Source organism: Salvelinus sp. IW2-2015, linkage group LG33, assembly GCF_002910315.2.
Source record: "Salvelinus sp. IW2-2015 linkage group LG33, ASM291031v2, whole genome shotgun sequence".
NCBI lineage: Eukaryota > Metazoa > Chordata > Actinopteri > Salmoniformes > Salmonidae > Salvelinus > Salvelinus sp. IW2-2015.
The window spans coordinates 26,715,828-26,731,234 of NC_036872.1; the positions used below are offsets into that span (position 1 = coordinate 26,715,828).

At 44.7% G+C, this 15,407-nt stretch overlaps 1 protein-coding gene across 15 annotated transcripts in view; it reads left to right on the forward strand.

Annotated features, from left to right (window-relative positions):
* LOC111957411 (splicing regulator ARVCF) overlaps nucleotides 1–15,407 on the forward strand; it is a 194,995-nt gene continuing 179,588 nt past the window's right edge. For all 15 annotated transcript variants that reach the window (XM_023978214.1, XM_023978220.1, XM_023978217.1 and 12 more), the window contains exon 1: nucleotides 1–267. In XM_023978214.1, coding sequence (XP_023833982.1) covers nucleotides 43–267 — 225 coding nt within the window. In that variant the 5' untranslated portion in view covers nucleotides 1–42. The remainder of the gene's footprint in view (nucleotides 268–15,407) is intronic.

Consider the following 15,407-nt stretch of genomic DNA (forward strand, 5'->3'; position numbering starts at 1 on the left):
AGCTCAGTCCAACCCAACCCCTTTGACTCATACCATTGGGCCATGGAGGATTATGACGTGCGCTCGGCCGCCAGTATCCTGGCCTCGGTGAAAGAGCAGGAGGCGCGCTTCGAGCGTCTGACCCGGGCCCTGGAGGAGGAGCGACGCAACGTCTCCCTGCAGCTGGAGCGTTCCAATGTACCCCCCGACAGGTTGGGAGGGACTGGGCCTAGCGCTAACCTGCCACCCAACAGCCAACCCCTGGCCTGGCAGCAGGTGGTGATGCAGGTAAATCATGCCAGCACGCCCCAATTTCCCGCCTGCTTGTCCACCTACCTGCCTGCTTGATCTAACTATCCAGTCCCCCTCCATTTGTGTATTTGACTCATTGCAATCATCATCATCATCTCTTTGTCATCATCTTTCATTCTCTTGGGCGTCTGGTGGCTGATCCAACCCCTGTATTATTTCTGATCTGTTGTGCTGCTTGGAGGTGGATGGAAACATTACAATGTGGTGGGGTGTGGTGACGCATCCTCTTTAAAGGGGGGAGGGTGATATTCCACTCTATCTCCTCTCACCTACAAACCACCACCACCCAATTCAACACCGTTTCCTTCCACCCAGTGTTTTTTGATAACGTCAAGTTAGTTTCCCATGGCCCGGGGCCCTGGGTGAGCAGAGTTTGCGCATTTTAAAACATTCCATTGTACCTTAAGTGAAATCTCCACCCACCTGGGGCACCAGGCCTTGCAAAACTTTACCATGGTCTTACTGCTAATTGGATTGTGTCTGTTCAGCCAGCTCTGCCCTTGGCTGAAGGACATTTGGGTCCTGGTTGGTGCCTGGGAGTGAAGCTGTAGTGACTTTTCTGGCTGAGGTTGAAGGACATTTGTGTCTTGATTGGGCTGGTAGTGCTGGTGACTCTATCCTTGGCTGAAGGATGTTTGGGGCCTGGGAGTGGAGCTGTAGTGACTTCCCTGGCTGGGGTACAAGGACCTTTTGGCTCTTGTTTGGGCATTGCCTGGGAGTGCTTAGAGYTGTTGACTTCTCTGGCTGGGGATGTGTTGAAGGAGATGTGAAGTAAGGCAGACATGATCCGCTGAAATGGCAGTGGTCACCGTCCATTGATTTACAGTACAGAGCAAACTCCTGACTCTTGCGGATGGGCATTTCCCTGCATGCACTGCTTTTACAATGTTTAACCCAAAATGCTTTTCTTTTTCACAGATTGTGCCAACGTTCATTTCTGTGGCTCGTTGCTAAATGTATAACTTAGTGTCAGTATGTGGCTTCCCAGCTGAGTAAGCTGGCCTTTTCCCCCTCTTGCCTCAGGCTTTGATGAACCAAGTCCCTGACTTGTTGATGCCCTCTCATACTCGTAAATTGTGAATGATTTACTGAGAGCTGCTTAACACGACAGCCAGTGAATTAGCCTGCTCTTTTACAGGAGGATCACTGCATGGTTATCACTCACAGCTGGCTCACTGTTGTGGCTCCAAGGTGAAAGGCAGTGGCCCGTCACCCGTCTTCCTGCATCGGGGGGTCAATTGGGCGGAACGGCCCAAAACACAGGCCACACGCAACGTGGCTGGCTGCACCGTGGAAGGAGCCTACCATTACAAAATGAGAGAGTTTATTATACAGTACCAGTCAGTTTGGACACACCTACTCATTCAAGGGGTTTTCTTAATTTCTACACAGTACCTCCAGAAAGCATTCATACCCCTTGACTTATTCTACATTTTGTTGTGTTACAGCCTGAATTCAAAATGGATTAAATAGCTGTTTTTCTTTCACCCATCTACATACAATGTTTTGAAATTTTTTGCAAATTTATTGAAAATGAAATACAGAAATATCTAATTTACATAAGTATTCACACCCCTGAGTTAATACATGTTTAGAATCACCTTTGGCAGCGATTACAGCTGTGAGTCTTTCTGTGTAAGTATCTAAGAGCTTTGCACACCTGGATTTTACAATATTTGCCCATTATTCTTTTCATAATTCTTCAAACTAGGCAACCATTTTCACATCTTGCCATAGATGTTCAAGCAGATTTAAGTCAAAACTGTAATTCAGCCACTCAGCCACTCAGGAACATTCATGGTCTTATTGGTAAGCAACCCCAGTGTAGATTTGGTCTTACGTTTTAGGTAATTGTCCTACTGAATGGTGAATTCATCTCCCAGTGTCTGCTGRAAAGCAGACTGAACCAGGTTTTCTCTAGGATTTTGCCTGTGCTTAGCTCCATTCCATTTATGTTTTATCCTGAAAAACTCCACAGTGCTTAACAATTACAAGCATACCCATAACATGATGCAGCCACCACTATGCTTTAAAATATAGAGAGTGGTACTAAGTAATGTGTTGTATTGGATTTGCCCCAAACATAACACTTTGTATTCAGAACAAAAAGTGAATTGCTTTGCAGTATTCCTTTAGTGCCTTACTGCAAACAGGATGCATGATTTGGAATATTTGTAAGCTCTATAGGCTTCCTTCTTTTCACTCTGTAATTTAGGTTAGTATTGTGGAGTAACTACAATGTTGCTGATCCATCCTCAGTTTTCTCCTATCACAGCCATTAAACTCTAACTGTTTTAAAGTCACCATTGGCCTCATGGTGAAATCCCTGAGCTGCTTCCTTCCTCTCCGGCAACTGAGTTAGAAAGGACGCATGTATCTTTGTAGTGACTGGGTGTATTGATACACCATCCAAAGTGTAATTAATAACTTCACCATGCCCAAAGGGATATTCAATGTCTGCTTTTAAATGTTTTACCCATCTACCAATAGGTGCCCTTCTTTGCGAGGCATTGGAAAACCTCCCTGGTCTTTGTGGTTGAAGCTGTGTTTGAAATTCACTGCTCGACTGAGGGACCTAACAGATAATTGAATGTGTGGGGTACAGATGAGGTAGTCATTCAAAAATTATGTTAAACACTATTATTATCCATGCAACTTATTATGTGACAGTCTGTCACGTGTGCTCCCTCTCCGGCCTCTAGGTCACCAGGCTGCTCGTTAAGGCGCACACCTGTCACCATCGTTATGCGCATTAGCCCAATATGACACTCACCTGGACTCCATCACCTCCTTGATTACCTGCTCTATATATGTCACTCCCCTTGGTTCCTTCCCCAGGCGTCATTGTTTCTGTTTCAGTTTAATGTATGTGCGTTGTTCATGTTTCTCGTTTTGTATTATGTTGTGTTTTTTCATTAAAACACTCACTSCCTGAACTTGCTTCCCGACTTTCAGCGCACAACGTTACACAGTTTCACTCCTGAACGTATTTAGGCTTGCCATAACAAATGGGGTTGAATACTTATTGACTCAAGACATTTCAGCTTTTCATTTTTTATTCATTTGTTAAAATTTCGAAAAGCATAATTCAACTTTGACATGGGGTATTGTGTGTAGGTCAGTGACAAAAAGATCAATTTAATCCATTTTAAATTCAGGCTGTAACACAACAAAATGTGGAAGAWGTCCAGGGATGTGAATACGTTCTGAAGGCACTGTATATGAGGGATGAGGATGGAGGAACGCACCCGACTCTCTGTTTGTATGAAGGATGAGGAAGGCATCCGACTCTCTGTTGTATGAAGGATGAGGAAGGCATCCGACTCTCTGTTGTATGAAGGATGACGGAAGGCATCCGACTTCTTTTTGAAGGATGAGGAAGGCATCCGACTCTCTGTTTTTGAAGGATGAGGAAGGCATCCGACTCTGTTGTTATGAAGGATGAGGAAGGCATCCGACTCTCTGTTGTTGAGGATGAGGAAGGCATCCGACTCTCTGTTGTATGAAGGTGAGGAAGGCATCCGACTCTCTGTTGTTTGACGTGGATTGGCACGTGATCAGTGCGTTGAGCTGACTACTTGTATGATTGATAGACATAGCGTTATGAGTGCAGATGGTGTTCCCTTAGTTCTTGCATGACTTCCTACTCAGTATGGATAATCGAAAGGATGATGGATAGCAGTAGTTCCTCGACTTCTGCTATGTTGATGTAGGTTGAACATGTATCGTGTGGCAGGCGTAACCACACTCTCATACTGTATATAATGAAGGCTAGCTGAGATCTAGGAAGCATTTCCACGACTTCCTCTTACTGTATGCTACTGAAACAACGTCCACTGCCAAATGAGACAAGTGCTCCTAATGCCGACTCAGCCATCTAATTAAATTGCTGCTATGCTGGAAGAGCCTTCTAGGATAGTGATAAAGTGGAATGACGTACGAGATGGCAACCATCCCAGCTTAACTGCTGATATCAGTTCATTCCTCTGGGAATCCAAGTGACGATGACCCCAGGATGCAATGTCTCGCACATACCTCTACTCATTCTGCTGGTGTGGCTTTTCCACAGCATCCAGAAACCGCAGTGACCTTACCCACCTCCAAAAGACGTAAAAAGGACTACTTCACTGACTAACCCTCTGTCCAGTGGACGTAGCAATCGCCGTATCCACCCCCCATTGATCGGCCACTTGCTTCCGGCTTCCACATCGGACGCTCTAAATATTTAGTTCCACCTGTATCATTCACGCGTGATAAAACTTAAAATCACCACTTCGTTTAACCGAACGACTCATCTTCTAGTACGAAACATTGACCTCAGGAACAGCGCAAATCCTGACTCTCTGACTTGTTAGCACGCCTCACTCATGGACAGCACTTGATCAGCCTTGCAAAGGCAAATCAACCGATTCCCTGTTGTATGAGGATTGAGTGAATAGGCTCCGACTCTTACTGTGTTAGAAAGGATGAGGAATAGGCTACTCACGTATCTCTGCTTTTACTCCATTTGAGAACGCTCTCGATACCTCAGGGGTCATTTCTGCCCTTGCAGAATCAGCTAACCCAGTCAGATCTAACGCTACCAGATGCGATACGTTAAGTCCATTCGCATGATTTGTATTGGAACTGTGCCGAGTGTGACCGGCTTATTAGCCCAACCCGATCTAGTGCAGGATTTCTACAAATACTATGTTTAACGTAACTTCAGCCGAACTTGGCTTTTCTCGACGAACACATCATCCCAAGGTTCAGAGGGGCCATCCACATTTAGTTGGGACCTGTTGCACTTGAATAGCAAGCTTTTTTTGCCACACTACTGAAGCTAAGAAATAGTTTTCGTACTTCGCTTCAACGCGAAGACGAGAACCTAATCTTCCTATTCCATAACAGCTTATCATCTGTTCTTAACGTGCATTCTCAAGGCAATAAAATAATGGACTTGAGAGGGGAGCTCTTTGGAACAGTATGCCAAATCATTCATACTATATCGCACGGGTCTACAAACTGCAGGCATCTAGGAGTCAGCCAGACTCTACCTGATATTCGTGGTAAACTCGCTCTTTACACTTACAACCTACATCTCACTTTATTAAACTTGATCACTCCGAGGGTTTGTGCATTGGTGACATACATCTAATCTGCCTTTATTATGGCGTGCCTACCTCTCGCGCGAACTATAGTGGTCTATCGCTCCCACGTACAACGTCGTCCACTTTGACAAGCCCGTAGGACATTGCCACCTGGCAAATCATTCGGCACAGCTTAATGCACGATTCTCTCTCTCGCTCTACTCTCAGTACACAAACAAACAGGGAGGAAGTTAGCTAGCTTTAGTCCCCACAGGTGCAGAAGTTGGTCAGTTTCTAAGTTTGTAGCAGCTACTATTAAGGTGATCGATTTTGGCACTAATTCACACTGTTTTGGACAACTAGTCACTACGGGACATGTGCATGTAGAAGGCATCCAGACTACTCTGCTGATAATGAAGGATGACGGTGAAGAAGCATCCGACCCTTCGCTACGTGCTCTATATGAGAAGGATGAGCGAAGGACATACCCAACCGGACTCACTTGTATAGTAAACAGGGATGTAACGTGTTGTTCTTTGGCTAGGAAGGCATCCCAGCAATACTGCTCTCTGGATGTTTTGGATTATGAAAGGATGTGTCAGGTTAGTGCACTCACGACTCTGTTGATGCACGAGCATATCACTTCTGCATGATGAGAAGTTGGCTATTACTTCCGTGAGCTCTATGTTGGTACTAGTTAAGTGATCACGTTCGTAGGTAGTTCCCTCGCGTGCCTGCCATCCTCTGGCCTGACGGCTCTACATATTCTTTTAGTATGACAAGTGATGGGATAATTGGGCGACAGGGATACTAGCCGGCCTGTCTCTGCCTCCTGCCTCATGTGAGACGAATGAGGAAGCTCCCTCTGTGTGTGACTTGACAGCATAGACACGCGTAAGGTCTACATCCGAACATCCTCATGTTTGTTATATGCGCATGAGTGACGGCTCGACATCCGAACATCGTGTGTGTATGAACGCGATGTAGAGTAGAAGGGATGCGACTCTCATGTGTGTGACGTGATAGAGGATGAGGAGCAGTCCGAGGCTACTGGCATAGTTGATATGAGAGGGATCGGAATGGCAAGGCATTCTCTCGATCTCTCTCTTGTCTAGTATACGAACGCAGATAGTGAAGGCAATCGGTATCGCCTCTTGCTCTGTCACTGTGCAATGTGACAATAGCGTCAGGCTTGAAGTGCGGATGCCGCATTCTCTCTGCTCTAGTCCTTCATAACATACAGAGAAGTGGATGAGGAGTGCTGCCGACTCATGCCTGTTATCATAAGGATCGCAATGAGGGTTCTCTTATTATTCGACTCCTCTGATCGCTATTGAGGTTAACGTGATGTAAGGCATATCCTACCTCATCCTGTTGTCTTCGCAAGGAGCAAGTAAGGCGAGTCCGGAGTCATGCCTGTCCTCTGCATAGGCCATTGGGAAGCATCTCGATCTCATCCTCGTGTGTTGAGGTCCGGATGCCTTTTCCTCATCCTTCCGAAATGAAGCAAGGATGATACCGCTCTGTTGTATCGAAGGTATGACGCGTACAGATGCACTCTCCGCAAACAATACTAGAAGACGTGTCGTGGTTATGGTAAGGACTGAGCTGTTAACGGCATCCGATAAACCCTTACTCTGTTGTAGTGACGCAGAATCGAGAGGCATACGCCGATCCGTGCAGTTGTGCATGTAATGGCATGAGCATGCAGGTGTCAAGCCTTCGACACGACTCTCTTGTTGTATGAAGGATTAGAGAAGGAGCGTCGCCGTCTCGTTGTTCATGAAGATGAGGAAGGCATCCGACTCTGTTCATGTTTAGAGGATGAGGAAGGATCCGACTCCTGTTGTATGAAGGATGAGGGAAGGCATATCCGACGACTCGCGCTATATGCCTGCTCCCTCTCGCAGCAAGAGCATCCACCCCTCGTCATGTGTGTTAAGGAATGGGTTGCATGCCGGGAATGGCATCCCGACTCTCTTAGTTATAGAGATGAGGAAGGCATCCGACTCTCTGTTGTTTGAAGGATGAGAGAAGGCATCCGACTCTCTGTTATATGAAGGATGAGGGAGGCATCCGACTCTCTGTTTGAAGGATGAGGAAGGTATCCGGACTCTGTTTGTATGAAGGATGAGGAAGGCATCCGACTCTGTTGTATGAAGGATGAGGAAGGCATCCGACTCTCTGTTGTATGAAGGATGAGGAAGGCATCCGACTCTCCTATCCTCTCCTCTCGCAGTCACACGCACGCACATCTCCTACTCTCTCGTCCGTGCATGATGGATTAAAATGGGTTGAGGATCAGCGGCTCGTAGCTCGGGGGCTCCCAGTCGCCAGCGCAGGGGCAGCCCTCGATGGGCCCCTCTGTTACTAAAAGTTGGGGTCAGCGAGGAGAGGCAGCCAGAGACGGATTAATGGAATAGCAAGTAAATACTTAATGAAAGTGATTAGCTGTTGATTTAGAAAGAACTCTCTTCAACTCCAGAGACTATTGCTGGCAGCAGACACGGTTTCCTGTTCTGCTTTGTTGTTGTCTTGGCTCTCAGGTTTAGTTGTTTTCAATGCAAGCCTTTGACAGTGTTGTTCCAAAATCGATCACCAAAATGTTTCATACAATGATGCACTTTTCCCCCTGTTGTTTTGTGTACTGAGAGAGAGCGAGAGAGAGAATCTTGTGTCAACACAATGTCCACAGTTGGTTACTGGACTCCACATAGTAGACAGGGAGGTTTGTACAGGCTGTCTGATTGGTAGGAGTAAGGTGGAGGAGACCCATCCTGATCCTGCTGTTGACTGGTGTATTTGAGCATTTTCCAAAGAGCTCCCCTCTCTAATTCATGGATGTTCTGTGGAGGGGAACATCAGCATGGTGGTCAAAACAAGAGAAACAATAAATGATTCACTGCTTTGGAATAAGCTATCATCAACATCCCTGTTAAGCTGACTGGGTTTAGCTGTTCTCACTACCCACAGAGGGTCATGGAGAAAGCACAATAGTATTTTTAATACAGATTGTTTGAACTGTGTTGTCATGGTCAAGTGTATGTTTGGTGAATTGTTAATGAAGATGTTCATGTTATCTTTACATGCTGTGCTACAGTCACTGTGCATCAGTAAGGTCATGGTTTCTGGAAACACCAGTCTGCTTTTTTCCCAAGACTGTATACTGTATTTCAGATTACCTTTTTCCCCTCACTCATTGTGATCAAACACTTACTAAAGTGCTACTAGGGGATTTTTGAGCCTTTTTACATTGATGTCTTCTGAAGAATGTCAAGACAATGCTGTCAGACACTGTATATTGTGTTCCTTGATGGAATCATCAACAGGAAACCACTGACACGAAGCATGTCTTTCAATCCTCATTCACTCACATCAAGTGACCAGTGACACACTTAAACCAAGACTGGGCTCCAAACGATACCCTATTCCCTATATAGTACACTACTTTTGACCAGAGCCTTATGGGCCCTTGACAAAAGTAGTGCACTATGTAGGGAATAGGGTTCCATTTGTGTCCCATCCCAGGTCTGTTTTCTTACTGTGGTATGTAGGGGTGAAAGGTCAAGTGGTGAATGGTGGTGGCACTCAAAAGAGACTTGTTCTGGTTAGTATTCAGACAGTATAGCCAGTAAGGTAGAGATGGGCTGGGGTACACTACCAACTACCCCTGTCCTGTGCAAATGTTGTGAGGTTCCTTTAGAGGAACGGTGCATCCTTTGATCTCAGTGCTGTCTGTGGGTGAGATGTATGGACCTCAGCCTGGCCCCGGGATGGCACTACACCACACTGCTTTCCACACACACACGCACACACACACGCACACGCACACACAGACACGCACGCTCGCACCCTCACACCCTCATTGGCCCTGCAACGCCACAATTGACATAAAGGCACAGTGCTATAGCGACGGCAGGCATGCAGGCAGATATATCCCTCACTGGCAGAGCCCAGGAGCCCCCGGTCTCTTGTAAATCACCTGCAGCCTAACAATGAGCCTCAGTCCACCACTCCTCCTCCCTTCTTCCCCTCCACCCCTCTCTCCCTCCGTTCTCCTCCGTGTCATTAGGAAAATTTGAGCTTCCCGTAAATGTGTCATCACCTCTCTGTGAAAAGGCGGCATTGTGGATTTTTTTCTTGCCCACAATGTATGTGTCCCAAATGAACCATATTCCCTATATAGTGCACTACTTTTGACTAGAGACCTATAGGCCCTGGTCAAAATTAGTGCACTATAAAGGGAATAGGGTGCCATTTGTAACACAGTCACTCGTTCTGTATGTGGCCCCCCTTCCTCTCGGGCTCTTTTCTCTTTCTCTAGCTAGTCTACATAGCTAGACTATATTGTACGGATCTCTCTGTGTAGAAGGACATTCCAATTCCATTGGTTAGAGCAGTGGTTCCAAAACCTTTTATAGTCCCGTACCMCTTCAGACATTTAACCTCCAGCTGTGTACCCCCTCTAGCACCAGGGTCAGCGCACTCTCAAATGTTGTTTTTTGCCATCATTGTAAGCCTGTTACAAACACACACTATACGATACATTTATTAAACATAAGTGTGAGTTTTTGTCACAACCCGGCTCGTGGRAAGAGCTCTTATAGGACCAGGGCACAAATAATAACATATCAATAATCAATATTTTGCTCTTTATTTAGCCATCTTACATATAAAACCTTATTTGTTCATAACATTTTTGAAATATCTCACCACAGGTTAATGAGAAGGGTGTGCTTGAAAGGATGCATATAACTGCAATGTTGGGTTGTATTGGAGAGTCTCAGTCTTAAATCGTTTTCCACACACAGTATGTGCCTGTATTTAGTTTTCATGCTTGTGAGGGCCGAGAATCCAGTCTCACATAGGTACGTGGTTGCAAAGGGCATCAATGTCTTAACAGCGTGATTTGCCAAGGCAAGAAACTATGAGCGCAGCCCTATCCAGAAATCTGGCAGTGGCTTCTGATTCAATTCAATTTTCACAGAACCACTTGTTGCAATTTTGATGAGGCTCTCTTGTTCAGATATCAGTAAGTGGACTGGAGGCAGAGCATGAAAGGGATAAAGAATCTAGTTGTTTTGTCATCCGTTTCAGGAAAGTACCTGCGTAATTGTGCACCCAGCTCACTCAGGTGCTTCACTATATCACATTTGACATTGTCAGTAAGCTTGAGTTCATTTGTACACAATGTCCTTGTTAATGCAGACAGAAAAGAGCTCCAACTTCTTAACCTCTTTCAGCTAGGGGGCACTATTTTTATGTTTGGAAAAATAACGTTCCCAAGGTAAACTGACTATTTCTCAGGCCCAGATGCTAGAATATGCATATAATTGACAGATTAGGATAGAAAACACTCTAAAGTTTCCAAAACTGTCAAAATATTGTCTGTGAGTATAACAGAACTGATTTTGCAGGCGAAAACCTGAGGAAATCCAACCCGGAAGTGCCTTTTATTTGGAAAAATCCCTGTTCCATTGCCTGCCCCTCCTCCATTTAAAGCGGTATCAACCAGATTTTCCAATGGCTTCCTCAGGCTGTGACCAGGCTTTAGACATAGTTTCAAGCTTTTATTTTGAAAAATGAGCGAGATTTATCAAAACGCGTCAGGTGTCCTTTGATTAGTTAATGCGCCCGAGAGTTGTAGCTCGACATTTTCTTTCTCTGTAGTATTGAATAGTTTACCGTCCGGTTGAAATATTATCGATTATGTATGTTAAAAACAACCTGAGGATTGATTATAAAAAACGTTTGACATGTTTCTACGAACATTACGGATACTTTTTGGAATTTTCGTCTGCCCTTCAGGACCGGAACGAGCCTGTGGTTTTCTGAACATAACGCGCAAATCAAATGGCGGTTTTTGGTTATAAAACTAATCTTTATCGAACAAAAATAACATTTATTGTGTAACTGGGAGTCTCGTGAGTTTAAACATCCGAAGATCATCAAAGGTAAGCGATTAATTTGATTGCTTTTCTGACTTTCGTGACCAAGCTAATTTGAGGCTAGTTGTTCTTACTGTTTTGTCTAGTGATTGATAAACTCACAAACGCTTGGATTGCTTTCGCTGTAAAGCATATTTTCAAAATCTGACACGATAGATGGATTAACAACAAGCTAACCTGTGTTTTGGTATATTTCACTTGTGATTTCATCGCTGCCCATATCATTGCATAATGCAGAAAATACACGAGAGTTCAGGGGCCATGCTTTAACAAAGTTAACCATTTTCACTGTAGTGTCCAAAACGTCTTTCAAGCTGTCAGGCATTCCCTTGGGAGCAAGAGCCTCTCGGGGGATGCTGCAGTGTACCCAAGTGGTGTTGGGAGCAACTGCTTGCACATGCGTTACCACTCCACTATGTCTCCCTGTCATGTCTTTTGCGCCATCAGTACAGATACCAACACATCTTGACCACCAAATTCCATTTGATGTCACAAAGCTGTCCAGTACTTAAAAAATATAATGGTCCTGGTTTACAGTGGTTTGCAGAAGAGGATGTCTTCCTTAATTGACCCAGCATAAACGTAACGGACGTATACCAGAAGCTGTGCCAGGCCCTCCACGTCTGTTGACTCATCCAGCTGTAACGCATATAATTCACTGGTTTGTACGCGAAGCAGTAATTGTTTCAAAACATCTCCTGCCATGTCACTGATTCTTCGTGAAACAGTGTTGTTTGATGAAGTCATTGTCTGTATAGTGTTTTGGGCCTTTTCCCCCAGTATTGTCCCAGCAATATCCGCGGCAGCAGGAAGAATTAAGTCCACCACAATAGTATGGGGCTTGCCTGTCCTAGCCATTCGGTAGCTCACCATATAAGACACTTCTAGACCCTTCTTATTAATGGAATCTGTTGCTTTTATACATGTCTTACTACTCGAAAGTCATCTTTATTCTCGATCCAAAAACTCCCATGGCTTATTTTTCAAATTGTCATGTTTTGTTGCTAAATGTCTGCGCAAGAGTGAAGGTTTCCCGTGAGACAGTAACGGTTAATGTGATTGGATGTTAATTATTTGACTAGGCTACCTGTATTTGACATTGTGTTGTTATTTCGCTGAACACTAGATGGTTTAATTGTATTTTTGGCAGTGAAACGAGGCCACTCAGGCGAGAAAAAAACCTCACCCAAATGTATAGCCCCATTGGAAAATAAAAATATACTGTTTCAAAATTTGAATAAAAAATAAATAAAATGTGAATCACATTTTTATTTGGCGTACCCCCGACGGCATTGCGTGTAACCCGTACCCCAGTTTGGGAATATCTGGTGTAGAGTTTACGGCTGATCACTTTTGCCCCAGTGTTTTTCTGACATCCAGAGAGACAGAGACAGAGGGAGAGAGAGAGGTAGAGATGCCTTTTGTACGGCAGGYTATTTATATTCCTTTGGTGTGGGTGACTCAGACCTTCATCCTTCAGATCAAATCCCTCTCTGGTGTATGTACTTAATTCCTGTCTGTCCTGGTTCACCCACCTATCTAGGGACCCTGGGACTGAACCCCTCTGTTTGCAGCTGGGTCCTAGACTTCCTGATGGGCCGTCCCCTGGTGGTGAGGGTAGGCAACAACACCTCCGCCACGCTGACCCTCAACACGGGGGCCTCTCAGGGGTGTGTGCTTAGTCCCCTCCTGTACTACTTGTCCACCCACAACTGAGTGGCCACACACGACTCCAACACCATCATCAAGTTTGAGGTCAGAGACTTAGCAGTGTGGTGCCAGGAAAACAACCTCTCCGTCAATGTCAGTAAGACCGAGAAGCTGATCGTGGACTATAGGAGAAAGAGGGGAGAGCACGCCCCCATCCACATCGAATGGTCTGTTGTGGAGAAGGTCGAGAGCTTCAAGTTCCTTGGCATCTATATCATTAAGGTCTTAACGTGGTCCACGCACAGTCGTGAAGAGGGAACGGTAGCCCCTCTTCCCCCTCAGGAGGCTGAAAAGATTTGGCATGGGCCCTCAGATCCTCAAAAAGTTCTATAGCTGCACCATCGAGAGCATCTTAACTGGTTGCATCACCGCTTTGTATGGCAAATGCATCACCCTTGACCGCAAAGCGCTACAGAGGATGATGAGGACTGCGCAGTACATCACTGGGGCTCCCTGCAATCCATGACCTCTATATCAGGTGGAGTCAGAGGAATGCCTGAAAAATTGCCAAAGACTCCAGCTACCCATGCCATACACTGTTAACTCTGCTACCGTCGGGCAAACCGGAACCGGAGCATCGGTCCTCGGACCAACAGGATAAGACTGCTAAATAGTAAATGAATGGTACCCAAATGATCTGTACTGACTCTATCTTGCATTGACCCTACGCAAAATCACAAGTCTATATATATACAGTACACACCAGTGGAGGCTGCTGAGGGGAGGACGGCTCATAATAATGGCTGGAGGTAATGGAGTGGCATCAAAACCTGGAAACCATGAGTATGATGTGGTGGATACCATTCCACCTATTCCACTCCAGCCATTACCACGAGCCCGTTCTCCCCAATTAAGGTGCCACCAACCTCCTGTGATAGACACCATATACACTCACACACGCTACATTGCCATTCCCACACAAAACCCACACCCATTCACATACACTACATATGCACGTAGCGCATACCGACACAACACAAACACACATACATACACATTACACACACACATACGCATACTCACACACTTTTACACTCATAATTTGCTGCTACTCTGTTCTTAATTTGACTCTTATTATTATTATCTATCCTGATGCCTAGTCACTTTTACCCTGCCTTCATGTACATGCAGTATCTACCTCAAATACCTTGTACCTCTGCACATTGATCTGGTACTGGTACACCCTGTATATAACTGCACATTGATCTGGTACTGGTACTCCCTGTATATAGCTCCACATTGATCTGGTACTGGTACTTCCTGTATATAGCTCCACATTGATCTGGTACTGGTACTTCCTGTATATAGCTGCACATTGATCTGGTACTTGTACTCCCTGTATATAGTTGTATTCGCCGCATGTGACAAATACAATTTGATTAGATTTTTACATTTGATCCCAATCTACTAAACAATTACATTCACTAGCTAAAAGCACTAAGAGGTTTTGAATATTGTTTCTATTTTTTCCACACCGGGACTTAATGATGGTTTCATAGAAGGCCTGTTTATTGCTTTAGGTTGCGGTGGGGCAGTGTTACGCTTGTCTGTCTGGTCTCTAGACAGCACTAAGTGTCTGTGTCTCTGTTAGAGAGATGACCATGATAGTCTAAACTGACCTGGAGTCAAAGTCACAATACGACCTGACCTGTGTTTAAAATAAGGGGGGTCTCTCAATTCAATTCAATTCAAGGGGCTTTATTGGCATGGGAAACATATGTTAACATTGCCAAAGCAAGTGAAGTAGATAATAAACAAAAGTGAAATAAACAATAAAATTGAGCAGTAAACATTACACTCACAGAAGTTCCAAAATTATAAACTTGTTTCAAATGTCATATTATGTATACTGTATTTTCAGTGTTGTAACGATGTGCAAATGGTTAAAGTACAAAAGGGAAAATAAATACAAATAAAAATGGGTTGTATTTACGCTACCGGTCAAAAGATTTAGAACACCTCAACATTCAAGGGTTTTGCTTAATTTTTACTATTTTCTACATTGTATAAAAATAGTGAACACATCAAAACTATGAAATAACACAAATGGAATCATGTAGTAACCAAATAAGTGTTAAACAAATCTAAATATATTTTATATTTGAGATTCTTCATATAGCTACCCTTTGCCTTGATGACAGCTTTGTACACGCTTGGCATTCTCTCAACCAGCTTCACCTGAAATGCTTTTCCAACAGTCTTGAAGGAGTTCCCACATATGCTGAGCACATGTTGGTTGCTTTTCCTTCAATCTGCGGTTCGACTCATCCCATACCTTCTCAATTTGGTTGAGGTCGGGGGATTGTGGAGGCCAGGTCATCTGATGCAGCACTCCATCACTCTCCTTCTTGGTAAAATAGCCCTTACACAGCCTGGAGGTGTGTCGGGG